This window comes from Danio aesculapii, chromosome 19, assembly GCF_903798145.1.
Source record: "Danio aesculapii chromosome 19, fDanAes4.1, whole genome shotgun sequence".
NCBI classification, from domain to species: Eukaryota; Metazoa; Chordata; class Actinopteri; order Cypriniformes; family Danionidae; genus Danio; species Danio aesculapii.
In genome coordinates, this window is record NC_079453.1 from 7,095,832 (window position 1) to 7,115,970 (window position 20,139).

The window sequence follows — 20,139 nt, forward strand, 5'->3', positions numbered from 1 at the left end:
CCGTCCTTCTTGGCCACAAAGAAGAAGCTTGAGGCGGCTGGTGATTTTGAGTGACGTATGTACCCCTGACTCAGAGCCTCCCTTATGTAATCTTCCATTGCCTGATTCTCTGGAAGCGAGAGCGGGTAGATCCTACCTCTTGGCAACTGGGCATCTGGAACTAGGTCGATCGCGCAGTCCCATGGCCGATGCGGCGGTAGCTGGGAAGCTCTCTTGGGGCAGAAGACATCATGAAGGAGCTGTACTCCTTAGGAATGTGGATAGACTGCTTCTCAGGAGGGCTCTCGACCGATGTTGCAAACAAAGAAATGGGGTTCCGACCTTGAAGAGGGAGATTTGGAAAACAGGCAGGTGTACATCCAGATCCCCATTTCTTTATCTCTCCTGTGCCCCAAGAGATGATGGGATCGTGCTTCACCAGCCACGGGCGCCCTAGAATGATGTCCATATTTGCACCCTCCGAACCAGAAATTGAATCCTCTCTTGATGTAACAACCCCACTTGAAGAAGGATGTCTTCGCATTGTCGATGGATACGGGTCGAAGATCGAGTGCACTGGGTTATCGGTTGTATCTGGTATATATGCGAGGACGCCTCAGTACGGAGGTGGAGTTGACGACAGAGGGATTGGGAGATGAAGTTCCCTGCTGACCCGGAGTCGATGAGGGCTGTGACAAGGAGAGAAATAGAGGCAGTAGTTATTTGTACGGTGGTAGTAAGTGGTTTACATTGTTCAATATTCGTACTGAATACACTCACTGAAGTCCGAATGGGACGAAGGGGACACTCCATACGGGTGTGTCCACTGACACCGCAGTATAGACACAGACCCCGGGTCAGCCTCCTCTGTCGTTCCGCTGATGTCAGTCTTCCAGACTCTATTATCATGGGTTCTGGTTCTGGAGAGGCTGTTGACTCAGGCGATTGGAGGAGTGCAGACGAGGGGGTGATGGTGTCCTGTTGATAGGAACGGAGACGATCGGAACATCGGAGAGAATGTTGGATGAATCTCTCCAGACCCATTGTATCATCTAATGTGGCCAGTTGGATTCGGAGAGTGGGTTCCAAGCCGAGCCGGTACGTGGTCAACAACGATCTCTCATTCCATCCACTTGCAGCTGCTAGAGTGCGAAACCGGAGCATATTCCTGTGTAGATAGAGTACCTTGCTTTAGATGATACAGCTGCTCTCCAGCGGCTACTTCCCCATCAGAACGTCCAAACACCTCTTTGAAATACTCCGTGAAGGTAGTGATGGAATTCATGACCGGCCCGGCTTGGTTCCAGATCGTCTCAGCCCATTTAAGTGCAGGTCCAGAGAGTAGAGATACGATGTAGGCGATCTTCGACTTATCTGTGGGATATAGAGAAGGTTGCATTTCGAATATGAGGGAACATTGTAACAGAAAACCATTGCACTCCCCGCTCCGCCTGAGTAGGGCGCTGGTCGGGCCATGGGACTGGAAGGAAGGGCCGAAGAAGAAACTGTGGAGGCGGAAGTGCTCGGTGCTGGTGGTGCGTTGGAAAGTGGAGCTGGTGGCTGTAGAATCCGCTTCAACTGGTCCACCAGCTCTTGAAGGTGATCGGGGGTGCTCATGTTGTCGTCGTTATGGGTCCGGCTTCTGTTATGAAGCGGACAGGAGACAGAGGTAAGGAAACGTTAGGGTGTTTATTAAATGACAACAAGGAGCACATGAAGGATAGCCAGGAGGATCAGGAATGATGTTGGGGTCTTTTCCTCCGTGGCTGGGTAACAGGAATACACGAGGATGGACAGCACACACCAGATACAGCTGACAGAGGATGACACAGACTTGGAAGGACTGGAAGACAGGACGATTCGGGAGGACCAGGAAGACTAGGAGGAATACAAAGAGAACAGGTAAGTAAATCGTTTGTTTTAGCTGAGGATGACTACGCTGAGTGTCGCTCAGTTGTCCGCTTTCGTCGAGACGAGCCCGGACAATGACGACTGGAGTGCTGTGCTTTTATCTGGTGCTCGTGAATGTGATGCAGCTGTGTGCTCATTAGAAGTCAGGTGATGGTGATCTTCGTGAGTGGGGGTCGTGAGAGCCTGACCAATCCATGACACTTTAGATCCTAATTATAAAATTACAAAGAAAATAATTATAAAAAAATCTGAAGACATTGTTTTGGTTTCGCACAAACACTTTTAAATGACATTGTGGTTACTGTACAAAACATAGTAACTGTGTTAATTGAGCTGCATGGATATACAGGCAAACATTAACATAGCATATTTTGTGAATCGAAGAGTTTCAGATGTTTATTAAGTTGACGTCATACGCAAAAATAAGTCAGTTATTAGCAATTGGAGGTTTAAAGCATTAGTTCACTCCCAGATTTATAATTTGCATGTCATCAAAGTATAAAGTATTATATTTAAATACATGTACGTATAAATGACTGATCGTTTTGCTAATTGAGACTGTTGGTCATCAACTGGAATTGTTTAAACCCTTATGAAGTTGCATTAAATCTCCACTTTATATGGAGAAACACCTGGAAATACCTAAAAAAACTATCCATTTTGGATCACTAGGGTTGGGTAAATTATAAGTACATTTTCATTCTGGAACTATTACTTTAATTGTCTAGATTGAAATTACAAGTTAATTATGCAATGTTATTTGTGAACTACATGATTTAAAGAAATCGGTTTATCTTAGTGGTTACGATTTGAGATACAATGTTTCTGTCATGTTATTCTGCATTCCTTACTTCATTTTCAAAATCACAATTAAACCATAGAAATAAAAGTATTACAGATTTTAATATGACAAAACAAAACTGTACTTTTCTGAAACATAATACTTATATTATTACATAATACTTAGCAATCTAATTGAAATTATTTATATATTGTGTTGGGGGTATTGCATTACAAGTAACATGTTATGTAATAATAATACTTTTTTATTTAACAAGTAACACATTACTTTTAAAATGAAATAATAATAATACGAGTTACGATTTTTGTTTTTAAATGTAATGCTTTAAAATTTTTAACTAAATGCTTTTTAGTTTAATTTGCTTTTAAAAAATTAATTGTTGAATTAAAATTAAAGTTGTCACAATGAATCACGCAGTCAATGAGAGAAATTATTTTGAATGCATTGAAGAAAAGGGGATTGTCTCAATAAACAGTGATTTTACTAAACCCAAATGGTACAAACGTAGTAAATACATTGCTTTAAACTTTCAATAATGATGGTTTGTTCTGTAGACTATCGGGAAAATATATAGCTTAAAGGGGCTAATAATTTTTACCTTAAAATGGTTTTTAAAAAAAAATTAAAAACTGTTTTTATTCTAGCCAAAATAAAACAAATAAGGCTTTCTCCAAAGAAAAAATATTATCAGACATACTGTGAAATTTCCTTGCTCTGTTAAACTTTGGAAAATATTTAAAAAAGAAAAAAAAAATCTAAAGGGGGCTAATTCTGACTTCAACTGTGTGTGTGTAATCTGGTTAATTTTCACAGTTTAACTATCACAGTAAATTGTGGCGTGTTGTAGGCCTACTATAATGTACCCTATATCTGTGGCAATCGTATGGTAAAGTTATATAAGATTAAGCTACTGTAGTTGTTGTATTACCACAGCAACAACATTACTATATCAATTCAAGTACTTTCCTATAGTTTTTACTATACTACTTTCCATGTGGGTTTAAATCTCAAAACAGCTTCTTGAGAGACAAGTTCTGTTATTTTAGACCGCACTCTAGTGGTCACACTGCCAAATTACATAGTACTTAATTCACTTCAGGTAACAAATTGAATAAAAAAAGAAATCAAGTTTGTATTGTACGCTGTCCATTCTTTAACGTACAATGCAAGGCACTAGCCAGGCTACTAAAACAAATATAGAAAAAACTATACTACTCATGCTATGGTGAGCTCATTGCTTCTCAGCTCATGTTGTTGGGCAAAAAATAAAAGTTAAATTACCCTACCTGAGTAAAAACGAAGGGGTCTGGGGATTTCTGGGTCAGGGATTTCGTCGTCATGAATAAAACAGTTGACTCTTTTTACGCATTCTGTGTTGTTCTCTTTTTACACGTTACATCTGCCTTGTTTACAGTTTCTTGCTTTGTCAATTGGTGATTTAGAGCTATGTCGATACATTTTGCTAACAGTTGTTAACCTTTTTGCTAATCTCACATCACAGGTGTCTTTCTTGACTCTGTTTAGGATATGACGATGAGAAACGCGCGTGATAATGACGTAAGCACTAAACAAACCGCGAAATCTGCCAGGACAGATTTTAGGTTGAGGAAAAACTGAGACCAACTTGTGATGTACTCGCTTGTTATTTAATGTTTTTTTTTTTCATTCTGGATCAAAGTTACCTAGTGTAAGCCTTTAATTTAACTTAATCTATTGTTTTTTTAAACAGCAATTTTGAAACAGTTAAAGATTTACTTACATGTAGGTCTGCTGTTAATTCTGTTGCTTCCTCTCCTCCATTTGACTTTTCTGAAAATGATCAGAGAATATTATAGTTTATACATTTAACTTATATAGTAGAAGGAATTCTCTTAAAATGTTAAAAAGGGAAGATTACTCCATTATGAAAAAGATCAGTCTTATATTGATGATAATAAGTCTTACTATGCCATGACCACAACTTCCAAGAAATCCCAGTAAATATATGAGTGCCACACAAACTAGTACAATCACCCAAAGGTTTCTGAAAACATAAATAAATAGTCATTAGACTTGAAATATCAGCTAACATGTGAAATGATAGCAGAAAACACTTAGAACATACTGTACCTGCTTTCATGTGAGGCTGAGGGTACAGATATTGTATTTTTAAATGAAACATTAGCTGCAGTGCTACTATCAACAAATGGAGTTATGGCTCTGCTGGTTAGCGGTTTCTTTGTCTTAATGGTACTGCTGCGTTGAGACGAGTCCTCTTTTGAGTTCTTTGTTGATGTCGGATAGGACGAGGACGACAGTATTGTTGGCTGAAACTGGTTTGGGAATGCTGTAAATGTCTGAACCGGAGTACTTTCAGGTAATTTTGCTTTTGTAGGTTCAAGTGTTGCCACTGGACTATGGTTGTGTACATCAGTAGAGTACGTTGAGAGGAAGGATGGTGCTGTGGAAAATGTGGAAGACCCTGTGAATAAGAAGGAAGAGTAGGTCAGATACAGTATGAAGCAAATGTCTGTCTTATTCAGATCTAATCTGAAATGTGGTGTTTGCGTTTATGAAACTTATTTTTACTCTACATTATATGTAAACCTAGTAAAAGTATCTTTACGTGGGAGGTTTGTACTTTCTTGAATGTTCTAATACTTCATTACTACTGCAGTGCGGTGGACTCTCAGGATGTGAGAGTTGGTTCACACCAGTGGTGTAGTCCTAAAAAAATAGGTGGTGTACTATTACCTACCCAATCCAAATATTAAAAGGAGGCAAAGAAACGACAAAAGTCAATGTATCTTTGATTCATTTGATATATATATATATATATATATATATATATATATATATATATATATATATATATATATATATATATATATATATATATATATATTATAACACACACACACACACTGCACAGCTGTGGTTTGCTGTATAACTAAAAAACGAGTTCAGGATCGGGATTCTGCCGCCGTTTTTATATCAAATTTAAAGGGGACTGAGGCGATCATTTAGTAGTGTACAGGTAATCGCAAAAGTGTTAGGGGGGCTGAATGGAAATATAGGAGGGCTAAAGCGACGCCCATGCTGTCTTATGATTTTACTTGAACGTTTCAGCGAGACTTCATTCAGCTGATTTGTTGTGATCTTCAAAAAACTCAAATACTCAATACACAAAAATTAGGGAAGTCTAATCACCAAAACGAGTGAGTATACCGAGAGTATGATCTTCAGAAGTCGTAATACCCAAACAGCTCATGGAAAAAAGTAGGCATACTGAGTATACGTGCGCATGGCAAGGACTACACCACTGGTTCACAGTTTTTCACCACTATTCTCCTGTCTTAAAAATCAAGTCACAACAACTTTTTACAAAGGTAACTTAAAATACGCATGCTGTTTGGATTGGCAATATTAGTTTTCACTGAATAATTCCCGTCCAAAAGTCTAAACAATTTTCTCTGAAATCGCTCCTCTGTTTGTTTGAGTAACCACACACCAATGCCATGAGTTTAAGGCAAGGTTACGTCTGTCCACTCCAGACTGCATGACTAGAACAGGCTTTCCGCTGGGTCTTAAAATGTCTTAAATCCCATTAATTTAAGACTTAAATAGTCTTTACTGAAACATTGTGTTGTAGGTCTTAAATCTTTTTTTAAACAGTCTTAATTTCCTTGGTTCATGTATAGCTACACAATCTGGCCAAAACTCATACAATCACCAGCAATCCATCTCAATAAAACTTTAAACTTATTATTTAAAAAGGTAATTTTTAAATCTTTATCATAATGGTTTCATTATTTTCCATACAATAATTTTTTTTTTAAAAGTGCAGCATGTTTTTTACTGCTGAGGACACGGATTGATGTGCATAGATGTGCATACATTTTACATTATTATAATTTTTAATATTAGTCAATTTTTTTATTTTAAAGAAAGTTTGTGTTGGAAAAAAGTATATGGATACAAGCAGAGCTTATTTAAAATAGCAATATTTAAAATATTTAGCTAAGAAATATCTAAAATATTCCAAATTTTTTATTATTAAGTTAAGATTGTATTATTAAATGTATTAATGTATTTTAATATTTTTTTTGATAGGACAAATAAAAATCTTTTCCATTTGGGCCTTTTGAAAAATTCCTCAGCCGTTAGCCCTTCATGAGTCTAAAATGTCATTCATAATGATCTTATGAATGAAATGTCTTCAATTTAACTTAGTGAACCTGCAGAAACCCTGTAGAAGATGCCACTAAATCAATTATAGGCCCTCAGTGAGTGAGGGCTGGGTATCAAACTTACAGATAAATGATTAAAGGGACAGTTCACCCAAAACAGTCAGCTCGGCTAAAATCTATGGGAGAGTGGGCATTCTCTTCATTGGCATCTAAATTGTGGAACTTTTATTCACCAGTTTGAACATTCTCGCTGCTAAATGTTCATGAGCTACATTAAGTAAATAACCCAATGTTGCTCAAATCAAGTCAAATTAAACCTTTTTATATGTGACTATAGTTTGTTCAGCAAAACCAAGGTTGAATTGTGGTTAACATAGTTTAAAAGGATAGTATTTGTTTGCAATAGATGTTAATGGTTACAGGTTTTCAGCTTTCTTCAGAATATCCTCTTTACTGTTAAACAGAATTTAGAAACGTGACGGTTAGTAAATAGTGTGTACATTTTTGGGTGAACTATCCCTTTAATTTATATAGGAAACCCATGGTTATTTTTTTATATGGGTGATAAGAAAGAAGCATTTCATTTTATGTCTGCAATATTACTCAAATACATATATTAAATATACAATATATGCAATAAACCATTACCAAAACTCACTTGTATTGCCATCTGTAAACATCTGCCTTGAATTGACAGTGATATGAACAGGAACTTGCCATTCTCCAGCCATACACCAATACCAGCCTGCGTCTGTCTTCTTCCCTCCAATCAGTGTCACTGTATAAACACCGTCATCTGTGTCATTTATTTGCAGATCTGCACCAGGGATGCCTCTATATGAGCTGTTTGACAGGAGCGCAAATCCCCACTAATGCACCATTTTTTCTCAGTATCTCTAAGTTTGTCGCTGTAGAGACATTGAACGGTGACATTGCTGTCCTCTTCACCTGACACCCTGTTATTGGCCACTGACAAATCTGGAGTTCCTGAAAATATGCAATCAGTTACAGGGTTACATTCTACAAAAATCTCAGTTTTTCTGCCCCTATATTTAACAAAAATTATTTTCATATAGCCAAATTTATGATTAATGTCGTCAAAGTTTAAATGTTAAAAAAAGAAATAGATTTTTAGACATTTTGCCTTTGCAAAACAGGCAGTTTCTGTAGAATGACTCAACACTTGCAATCATCAAATGTCTGATTATGGTGCTAAAGTAGCCTACTGTATATCACCCGTATTTACCCTCAGAGATTGAAAGCTCTAGAGATGTTCTCACGTAGGAGCCTCCTGTTTTCACTGCACACCAGTAGCGGTTTGAATCACTGCTGCGTAGGTTTGTCATTGTCATGGTTGTTACCAGTTCATCTGGGCTGTTGTAAAAGCTGATCCCGGTTCGCTTCTGTTGATTGGTAGGTCTCATCGTCACGCAGGTCATCCACTTCTTGCCTTTGCACCAGATCTGTAGAAGATCCTTGTGTAGACGGTGGTAGTGACAAGGAATGGTGACGGATCCCCCACTTTGAGCTGTTATCTTGCTTACTGTCCATAGAGAGCTTATACCTATGAAACATAAAACAGATCATTTTAATATTAAGACTCTGCTGATCATGGTAAATTATTATGTAGGTGTGATATGGTTAGGCTGCACTGAACAAGTAGAGGTTATATTTTCTGTATTACAGCATTTTCGTCTGATGTGAAGAGACAGCAAGGTCTCTAAATCTGAAAATGTAACAGAATCTGCTGCTTTACGCATTATAGCATGTTAGCAAGAAAATTCGCTTCATTAACTTCTTTATTTTATATAGCCTATCCCAAAATGCATGTTGAACTGATGTGAACAGCTAAAGATACAGACAAAAATGAAAATTCTGCCATCATTTACTCATTCACTTGTTCTAAACCTGTTGAGTTTCTTACTACTGCTGAAAACAAGACAATATTTTGGAGAATGTTGGAAACGGTATAGCTAGCCATTGATTTCCAAGCTGCTAACACTCTTCAAAACATCTTCTATTGTATTAAGCATAGAAAAATAGTCATAAAGTTTTATATGTGTGAGTTAATGTTGTACATTTTCGATTTTGGGTGAACTATACATTTTAAGCTAACCAAAACGTGTTAGCCTCTGCTTCACAACTTCAATGTTACCAAAGTTCAGTGGGTGATGTCTAAATCTATGTCATAGAAAGCACATTTCTATAATGTGAACAGTTGCAGATATACAGCAGGATGGTAAACATTCGACAAGACAACATCAGAAGCATCTTTTCTTTTGGACAGTATTATTACCTGTTTTGCTCGACAGGTCCCAACTAATATAAAGAGTGAATGTAAACTGTTGAGGGGGGAAATAACTTGTATCTGCAAATTGTATCTTTACAAAGGTTTCACAATACCAACTAGAATACACTTAAAGGGACTTTGCCAATACATTAAGGGCACAGAGAAAAGAGGATGTTTGCTGATAGGGCACATTTGAAACTATGAAATTTCAAGCTCTGTTGAAATGTCAGACGAACGTCATTATAAATCACTTTGACGTCAGTAAACTGATTGGTGGGGTTGATCAATCCCTGACCGATTGCCTATCAATCTGTTTTATTATATATGTCATTGTAACTGAGCATATTTAAAAATTTAATTACTATATTAGTTTTATAAATACTTGTTAAAAGCAAATAATTTTCATCCCAATATAATTTTTAACTGTTAAAACTGATGAACGTGAAAACGAATTGTTAATGCTGCTCAAGCTCATATTAGGTTTTGCATATTAAAGCTGCATAGGCCTATATACAGTACAATCACTAACGATATGACAATAAGTAGTATGGTGAATAAGCAAGTAAATAATTTAAATATATATATATATATATATATATATATAATATATATATATAACAGCTATTTAAAAATATATATACCTCGGTTTATTCCACTGTGGCAACCTCAGTAAAGCAGCCAAAGTAAAGTGTGTGAGTAAAAATACAATACATAGCCCATACAAAAATTCTATTTAATTTAAAATCCACCAGTCTAATTAAAGAAAATTGTATATATTTGTGAGATAACCTTAATTTTTTTCCTCAAAGTTTGACTTACCTTGGACTCCTAAAAGCAGCACTAGGGTACCCAGCAGAAAAGCCATGTGGATTTATTCACTGATTTACCAAAATTGATAAAATCTCTTCACGTGTACCTTCGTCTTGAAATAAAATGCATCCCTAACACACTTCCTTTTAACGTTTGTGGATTTCAACATTTCCTGAACTTCATCTCTAGTACACTTGTTTCCTGTCATCCTTCCCCTTTAGAAAGTGTAAAGTCTCAGGTTGATTTTAACATTTACCTCAAATAATGTTTAATATAATCACAATACAATCCCCAATTATACTTACTTTTTGAAATATTGAAATACAACATACAAAATGTAATGTAATTGAAATAAAATTAAGAAAAAAAATATTTATTAAGAGTATATTACAGTATCTTAAGGTCATCCATGCTCCAAACCTACCAGCATTGCATTTAGAAGATATATGCATTCATTCATTCATTAAAAAACTAATTTCATCTTATTAATACTAAATACATCGATATTATGTGAACTATATTGAAATTTGACTCCTCTTAATAGGGTAATATGATGAAAATAAACAGTCCAGTTTCCCAGTTCATATTGACTTGTGTCCATTTTATCTGATAGTTGTACTTGAACATGTTTGTTTTCTCAATTGTGCAATCCACTAGTCCATGAGCAGCAGACTTGCGGCCAGTTCCAGCATTTCAGTCATCTGTTTGTCTGTCTGACTTTCTCCTCCAGAGAGCAGTCATGAGTCCGTATTACCACAGGATTTATGCAATCTCAGTTTCCCGGTATTGTTTACAATATGCTACACATCTCAAATATCACTCTAGTCTATACTTGTATTGACTGACATCTGTGAATAGAATTGTTTTGCTATTTGTAACATTACATATGTCTGTTTTTCTCCCAAAATGATTAATGATGATTCAATCTGAGCTGATTTAAGCGTTGTGTATGGCCTCTTCTCATACTTATGGAATTACGCCTGTCACAAGATTTTGTTGTTGTTGTTGTACAATATTCTGTCACAAATTATTGTGATATGTGAAATTACTGTCATTTTACACCATTAATAATATTAATTACAACAGCATAATAATGCAAATTTAAGGGACAAAATCTTTTTAAGATTATTTAAGGTCTGTCAATTGATGCTAAAAAAAAGCAATTATCCTAATATAAACGTTGAAGATGTTGATGTAGAATGTGCTTTTAAAATGGATTTAACAGTATTTTATTAACATTATTTAACATAATTTTTATGGAAGTGGACTGCCGCTTTGAAATAGAGATCATTTGGATCATAGTTTTTACGTAAATGGCAATACTATGCAATTATTTGCAAACTTAAAGGAGAACTACAACTCTGCTACCAAATGGACTATAAATCACAGCATGCACCGTGGACACACACCGGGTCCTAATCTTGTCTGATTGCAAACACTCACAGTTGAAGCTGCTCAAGGACTCATTACACGACTATACACGACATTTGCTAAGTGATATTTGTTTGTTTTGTTAGTCAAACGAACCTGTAATTTTACAAAGCATTTCATTTTAATGTCTAGCCGTGTTCTTTGATCCTTTTTATGTAATCTATTCCTAGTCTTGTTTATCGTTTATCTTACCTTACTCCGGTTTTGACCATTTGCCTGTTTATCGACAACGACTTCTGGATTATCTGTATGAACCCGATTGCTCCTGTGATGACTGTTGCCTGCCTGCCGATTCTGTTGAATATATCTGCATTTGGATTCGCTCCTCTGTGAAAGCCTCCTTCAGGTTACATCCATACTATAGTAGTATAAAATACAACAAAGTAAAAATTACAGACCATCTTAGTTTTCTTATTTTCCCACTATCCCCTCAAAATAAAATAAATAAAATTTATGAATTAAAAACAAACATATCATCTGAGGGAAAAAAAATTAATTAATTAAATAAAAATTTAAAATAAAAAATAAAAATTGAGCAAGTTTAAAATAAAAAAAATGAAAAGAAAAAAAAGAGAAAAGTTTGTGTTAAGAAGTCAATATTTCCCTCTTTCCAGTTGTTTACTGTGTATTGAGCTTAAATCAACTGAACATAAGCCTTTGATACAGTCTAAAACAAGATTCCAGGTCTTGTAAAAGATTTGAGAGATCCTGCAAGTAAGCATCTCAACTTCTCAAGTTTTATGCAGTTAAAGATTTCTCGGATCCACGTCATGTGATGGAGGGACTTTCATAGCATTTTTGTTCCTGTTCTAGGGATGTCAATAAAAACAAATGTTCCAACATTCTTCAGAATATCTTGTTTTGTGCTTAACAAGTGATTGAGTGTACGTAAAATGTTCCTTTTTTGGGTGAACTATCCCTTTAAACCACGCTTCAACTTAAATGAATGTGGATAACAATAAAATAAAACATCTAGTCAATTAATATTTATTTTAAAATATCTAACATTATATATATATATATAATATATTATTATATATATATATATATATATATATATATATATATATATATATATATATATACACATACACACACACTCACATATACACACACACACACATATATATATATATATATATATATATATATATATATATATATATATATATATAAATATATATATATATATATATATATATATATATACACATATATATACATATATATACATACACATATATACATATACATACATATATATACATATACATACACATATATATACATATACACACACAAATATATATATATATATATATATATATACATACACATATATATACATACACATATTATACATACATATATATATATATATATATATATATATATATATATATATATATATATATATATATATATATATATATATATACATATATATACATACACATATATATACATATACATACACATATATATACATATGCTGTTATAAATGTCACAGTAAGATTTTTTAGAATTAAAATGCTAATTTGTTTTGTGCAATGCAATGTTCAATGCGATAATGCATTGAGTGAAAAATGTATTAAACATTAAACAAAAATAAAATGTTTAAATGTATATATGCATCAAATGCACATTTTTCAAAAGGGTCAGTGATATGTTCTACATGCACTAAAAAAAGGACACTACACTCACTTATAACCTCTGACATTCATTTGATTCATTTTCATTCACATGTGCATGAAGTCACAACATCATGGGATGTCAAAATCATATGCTCCATATTAATAATCATGACCTGCTCTGATAATTTGACCTTTTACCTACTTAGTTTATTATTGCATTTTGCACATTTCTTATACGCATGCCTGTATTGTATGTTTTTAGAATAATGGTGCAGTAAATTATGTTTTACAATTGCTTTAAAAAATTACTATAAATAATTCACATTTTATACTGCTCCATTACATATTTCTGTGCTCGAGTCCAGCTGGGTGAAAGGTGAAGCTTGACCTCATATTGACCAGCTGGATCATATTTTAATGGCCGTCATGTTGTGATGCTTCCGTGTGACTTTCCATGCTGTAGTGTACAGTACAAACACTACGCAGACAAGCTTGCATCCCTGGAAAATTATTTATTTATTTTTTCATTTAACTTGATTTGCTACGGACAGATGGAATAAACAGACATTAAACTGAAATAACAGCCATCCCATGCATGTACTATAATGCTAACCAAAGCTAATTCGTATCACATGTCTTTAGAAGGGCTTTTATAAATTCCCAAAAACAAAAACTACAATTATATAAAAGAAATACATTCAACGGCCACTTCATTGGGTACACCTCCCTAGTAGCGGGTTTGACCCCCTTTTGCCTTCAGAACTGCCTTAATCCTTCGTGGATTAGATTCAACAAGGAACTGGAAATACTCCTCAGAGATTTTCCTCTATATTGACAAGATAGCATCACGCAGTTGCTGCAGATTTGTTGGCTGCACATCCATGATGCAAATCTCCCTTTCCACCACATCCCAAATTTGCTCTATCGGAATGAGATCTGGTGACTGTGGAGGCCATTTGAGTACAGTGAACTCCCTGTCATGTTCAAGAAACCAGTCTGAGATGATTCACTCTTTATGACATGGCACGTTATCCTGCTGGAAGTAGCCATCAGAGGATGAGTACACTGTGGTCATAAAGGGATCGACATGGTCAGCAACAATACTCAGGTAGACTGTGGCGGTGACACGATGCTCAATTGGTACTAATCTGCCCAAAGTGTGCCAAGAAAATATCCCCCACACAATTACACCACCAGCCTGAACCATTGATACAAGGCAGGATGGATCCATGCTTTCATGGACCAGGCAGCGTTTTTCCAATCTCCTATTGTCCATTTTTGGAGAGTCTGTGCGAATTTTAGCCTCAGTTTCCTGTTCTTAGCTGACAGGAGTGGCATCCGGTGTGGTCTTCTGCTGCTGTAGTCCATCCGCCCCAAGGTTGGACGTGTTGTGCATTCAGAGATGCTCTTCTGCATACCTCGGTTGTAACGAGTGGTTATTTAAGTTACTATTGCCTTTCTATCAGCTGGAACCAGTCTGGCCATTCTCCTCTGGCATCAGCAAGGCATTTGTGCCCACAGAACTGTCGCTCACTGGATATTTTCTCTTTTATGGGCCATTCTTTGTAAACCCTAGAGATGGTTGTGCATGAAAATTCCAGTAGATCAGCAGTTTCTGAAATACTCAGACCAGCCCATCTGGCACCAACAACCATGCCATGTTCAAAGTCACTTAAATCATCTTTCTTCCCCATTCTGATACTCGGTTTGAACTGGAGCAGATCGTCTTGACCGTGTCTACATCCCTAAATGCATTGAGTTGCTGCCATATGATTGGCTGATTAGAAATTTGCATTAACGAGCAGTTGGACAGGTGTACCTAATAAAGTGGCCGGTGAGTGTACATTAAACATTAAAAGTTTGTCAATTTATCAATCTTGCCTTTTTAAAAACAAATTATTTTATGAATGAATGAAATGATTCACGCTTATAGCCTACTATTCCATTACACCTTTCTGTGCTCGAGTCCAACTGGGTGAAAGGTGAAGCTTGACCTCATAATGACCAGCTCTATCATATTATGGCTTGTTGTGATGCTAGCATGTGACTTCCATGCTGTGTTGTAGCTACTTTTCCCTAGAAGGGCTTTTATAAACAACCAAAAACTCCAACAATTATATAAATAAAATACACTAAACAGGCGGCACAGTGGCTAGCACTGTCGCCTAACAGCAAGAAGGTTGCTGGTTCGAGCCCCTGCTGGGTCAGTAGGCATTTCTGTGTGGAGTTTGCATGTTCTCCCCACGTTGGTGTGGGTTTCCTCTGGGTGCTCCGGTTTACACCACAGTCCAAACACATGTGGTATAGGTGAACTGAATAAACTAAATTGGCCGTAGTGAATGTAAGAGTGTATGGGTGCTTCCCAGTACTGGGTTGCATGCTAAAACATGTGTAAACATTTGCTAGATAAGTTGGCGGTTCATTCCGCTGTAGTGCCCCCTGATGAACAGAGGGACTACGCTGAATGAAATGGAATGCATGAATGAACTACAATAAATATTTATGTGCTCCAGTACAAGTGGGTGAAAGGTGAAGCTTGACTCATAATGTCCCCAGCTGTATCATATTTTTATGGCCGTCTCGTTGTGATGCCACCGTGTGACTTTCCATGCTATGGTGTACAAATATTACGCAGACAGGCTTGCATCCCTGGAAAAACACTTCTAAGGCTACTTGTTTATCTCTATCATGACAGCTGACATGTGCAAGTGTCCCTGTCTCCATTCTCCGATTGGTCAATATGGATATCGACGTAATGGCTTGGGCGTGTTTCTGTGCGCGAACGCAAACTTTAAAGAGTCGTCAACAACAGGGGTCTCAAGACAACCCGAGACTGAACCAAGAACTACATTGAGGATATACTGATAACTTTTTTCAGAGACTTTCATCTACTCTGATTTTAGTTCGGATATTAATTTTCCAAGATGAAGTTTGTAAGATTTATGATGAGGAATGCGGCGATGCTTAACGCGCCAAAGCATATTGATTACTACGCCAAATTTTCTCCATCGCCTTTGTCAATGAAGCAGTTTCTGGATTTTGGTAAGCATCAAATTTGAATGCAATTTCTTTTTGATGCAGTAGCCTATTGTTAACATGATAATAGCAGGCTGAAAAACGTTAGATGATTATGCACACTGCTGCATTTCAACAACCTAATATTGTTTTTTTAATTATGTAACGTTAATTTGGTGCATTTTAATATTATATATATATATAATATATATATCTATATATAATATATTAATATATATATATATATATATATATATATATATATATATATATATAATATAATATTAAGCAATATACATAGCTATTGCATAATTTAATGCACGCGATAGTTGCATAAATAAGATGCTATTGTTTGCTCAAACATTTTCAGTGTTTATTACTTTTTAAGTTACTTAAAGCCTATTGTTTAACGTGCTACATTGAATATTCGGTCTGAAATCGCATGTAATATGACTTCAAAACAACATTAGTGCTATTTATTTAGCTGTAAACAATGTTCTTTGATAGTCATTGGCTGCTAATATGTATTATCTATTTAGAATTTGCAAAGAATATTTTTCTGAAATGATATTAATAAGGAGAAAGCCCAAATGTGCGAATATAAAACCAACTTTACCTCAGTACAAAAAGCCAAGTTGTGTTTGCGAAACTACACGAAGAATAACATTAGCACTAAGTATTAAATATTAGCTTAGCACTATAACTCTCGTAACTCGTAACTTATGTAATATTTAACTTTTCTGAAGTAAAGTTGGTTATATTCGCATATTCAGACTTTCTCAATAATATTAGAAAAGTATTATTTGCTAATTCTATATAGGAAAATCATATTAGCAATGACTATCAAATATTGTTCACAGTCAATTAAATAGTGCTAATGTTGTTTTGAAGTCGTACTTACATGCTAATTCAAACCGAATATTCAAAGGAGCGTAGATAAACAACACGGGGAGCGTTTAATCAACTGATAAAGCCAACTTTACCTCGGTTTACATTTTTATGTAACTGCAGTGCCCCGAGGCTGTTGTTTCACACTATCACATTGTCTTTGCAGGGACTACAAATGCATGCGAGAAAACATCCTTCGCTTTCCTCAGACAGGAGCTCCCAGTGAGAATGAGCAACAGTTTGAAGGAGATCAACCTTTTACCAGACCAACTAATAGAGACTCAGTCTGTGCAGCTGGTTCACAGCTGGTAAGTTCGTGTGCTTTGGTTTCACACAAAACATACATTCAATTCAATTCATGTTTGTTTATATAGCGCTTTTACGATGTAGATTGTGTCAAAACAGCTTAACATAGAAGTTCTAGTAAATTGAAACTGTGTCAGTCCAGTTTTCAGAGTAGTGTTCAGTGCTGAAAGTCCAAACACTGACGAGCAAATACATCGATGCGCAGCTCCACAAATAGTCCCAATTCCGCCTAAACATCAACTAATTTGTTTTAACAGCCTATATAACAAATGGAGTAGCTAAATCATGCGAATGTGTTATCAAATACACTAATTAACATCGTATTAACCCATTAAAATGAGTTATTTTGTTCCACGCGTGCATTATGTAACGACTCCCACGCCTTCTTACTGTACAATGAACTTTGCCCTACTTCCTCTCAGTCGGGTGTTTTCGAGATATTAACACCACTCAGCTGTTTATGAACATCCAGCTTCATCCTGTTCCCACCAAATCTTACATTTGAGGAGTCATTACCACAGTTGTTGCTGTTAAACTCGAAAATATAACAAATAAAGTTGACCTTTTTACGATAGAAGCAGTCTAGGCTACTAGTTATTGTTTGGGTGTTCATGTGATATGACGTTTGGTTGTGTGAAGGGCTCACCCAAATATACTTGCTTTAAAATAGTTTATACGCTAGTATAGTGCGTTCCTTTGTCTGTTATAGCTTGCTATACCATGACTTGTTTACCAGACTGCTCGAGGCTACTGTTATGCAACGGATACGGCGGTTAAACTCCAGATAGTGAAATATGAGAAGGTGCACGTACATACAGTACTAGCGGCGGCGCGCATAGTGTTTTCGAGAGGTGAGGGTGAACAGAACGTTCTGGTGGGCAGAACAACGAGGGAAATTCGTGGAAATCAGAAATTACAGAGAGAACAAAAGTCAGTAAAAAAAGGGAGAATATCGCTATTTGAAAACGTGTGCGTTATATTAATTAATATGATCTAATATATATTTAATAAAATATAATAGCTATTAAAGGCTATGTTTTTATTATACGATAGTAAGTTCACGTCTCTTGCGAAGTTTCTTATAAATATTAAGTAGATTTGAAATGTGTTAATTCAATATTAGTAATATAAAACACCTCCAGGCTAAATATAACTTTAAATATTGTTGTTATTGTGGTATTATTGTAATACTATGATAGCATTTAATAGTATTTTGTAATTGATATTGATCTTAGTATTGATATTAGTAATTTGGTTATGTATTTTTTGCTAGCTTTATTTCAGTTTAATTGTAGTAATTAATCTATTTTAACATTATTTTAGTTGAATGAATATATATATATTCATTCATTCATGTTAATTTTTGGCTTAGTCCCTTTATTAATCTGGGGGTCGCCACAAAGCGGAATGAAGCGCCAACTTATCCAGCATATGTTTTATGCAGCGAATGCCCTTCCACTGCAACCCATCACTGGAACATCCATACACATTCATGCACACACATACACTTTACAATATACAATTAGCTTACTCAATCACCTATAGCGCATTGTCTTTGGACTGTGAGGGCGATTGTACAACCCACTGCACAACAGTGACACCCATCATATCTATATATATATATATATATAATATAATATATATATATATATATATATATATATATATATATATTATATAATAAGAATCATATAATATTTATTTTATTTCAGACATATTTTATATTTTTAGTATCAATATTATCACCCTGATGAGCACTTAAAGATGGGCCAAACATACTTTTTAAAGCAAGCATTAAAACATTGTGTACTTTTAGCAGACATAGCATGAGGAAAAAATCCTATAGCATTCATTTCCATATACTCACTGTTACCTTTTAGGTTTGTCCAAGGCTGATGGACATCCTGGAATTCCAAGACAAGTGTCCTGATGATCCCAGAGTTCTTGCAGAGTAGGTTCGTCAATCTACACACACCCAACACAACCATCTATCATTTACAGAAATATTGAACAGAACATTAAGATTCATGTTGTTTTCCCCCCCAAAGATGTGTGGAAACTCTGTGACCATTAGGAACAGGCACAATGACGTGGTACCAACCATGGCTCAGGGCGTCATCGAGTATAGAGACACTTCGGGGGCAGAGTCCTGTGACAAGAAGTCACAAACATTCAGTACTTCTGGACCGATTTTACATGAGCCGTGTCTCCATTCGCATGCTCATCAACCCAGCACAGTAAGTACACCCTCTTGGCTTGTGTCGTTTTTCCTGGACCATGTAAAACATGAGTGCCTAACATTGCGTTATCACAACCTAAATATTTGCAGTGAGTTAAAAGAGAGGAAACTACTGCACTGTTATCACAATCTGAAAAAAAGATGTTGGACAGTGATTTAATCAGATTGTATACATCAAAATAACAAAAAAAAAAATAAAGAATGATCTAATTTAGCTTGTAAAATTAGCTACATTAAATATACCTGCATGACTCAAAAACAGTAGACAGGCTGAAAAAAAAAAAATCACTTTTTCCAGAGGCAGCGCTTATATAGCAGAATATACAGTGCTTCCCACAGGTCTTGAAAATATACTTGCAGCGGTAAGCCGGATTGAAAACACCATTTACCCACAGCACATAAATAGTTAACATATGCGACAAACAAAACATAAGTATTCTAACAATAATGTTTATTTATTATGACACTGTTTTACAACTGTTTCTTTCAAATGGGTTAGAGCAGGGGTCACCAATCTCGCTCCTGGAGGGGCCAGAATCCCTGCGGTTTAGCTCCAACTTGCTTCAAGACACCTGCCTGGATGTTTCAAGTATACCTGTAAGACCTTGATTAGCTTGTTCAGGTGGGTTTGATTAGGGGTTGGAGCTAAAATCTGCAGGACACAA

The 20,139-nt window shown here is 35.7% G+C and overlaps 2 protein-coding genes and 1 pseudogene across 2 annotated transcripts in view; 2 read left to right on the plus strand and 1 right to left on the minus strand.

The window, feature by feature from the left end:
- Positions 1-10,069, minus strand: part of si:ch211-264f5.2 (uncharacterized protein LOC570749 homolog) — a 31,584-nt gene extending 21,515 nt beyond the window's left edge. Inside the window, 8 exon segments of the mRNA XM_056479128.1 lie at positions 4,452-4,501; positions 4,637-4,678; positions 4,681-4,715; positions 4,802-5,153; positions 7,520-7,690; positions 7,693-7,848; positions 8,108-8,425; positions 9,971-10,069. Of these exon segments, the coding sequence (XP_056335103.1) occupies positions 4,452-4,501; positions 4,637-4,678; positions 4,681-4,715; positions 4,802-5,153; positions 7,520-7,690; positions 7,693-7,848; positions 8,108-8,425; positions 9,971-10,016 (1,170 nt within the window). The 5' untranslated portion in view covers positions 10,017-10,069.
- pdk2b (pyruvate dehydrogenase kinase 2b) overlaps positions 1-20,139 on the plus strand; it is a 40,590-nt gene that overhangs the window by 7,035 nt on the left and 13,416 nt on the right. The window contains exon 7 of the mRNA XM_056479129.1: positions 123-125. Within this exon, the coding sequence (XP_056335104.1) occupies positions 123-125 (3 nt within the window). The remainder of the gene's footprint in view (positions 1-122; positions 126-20,139) is intronic.
- On the plus strand, positions 15,826-19,476 carry LOC130246413 (pyruvate dehydrogenase (acetyl-transferring) kinase isozyme 2, mitochondrial-like; annotated as a pseudogene).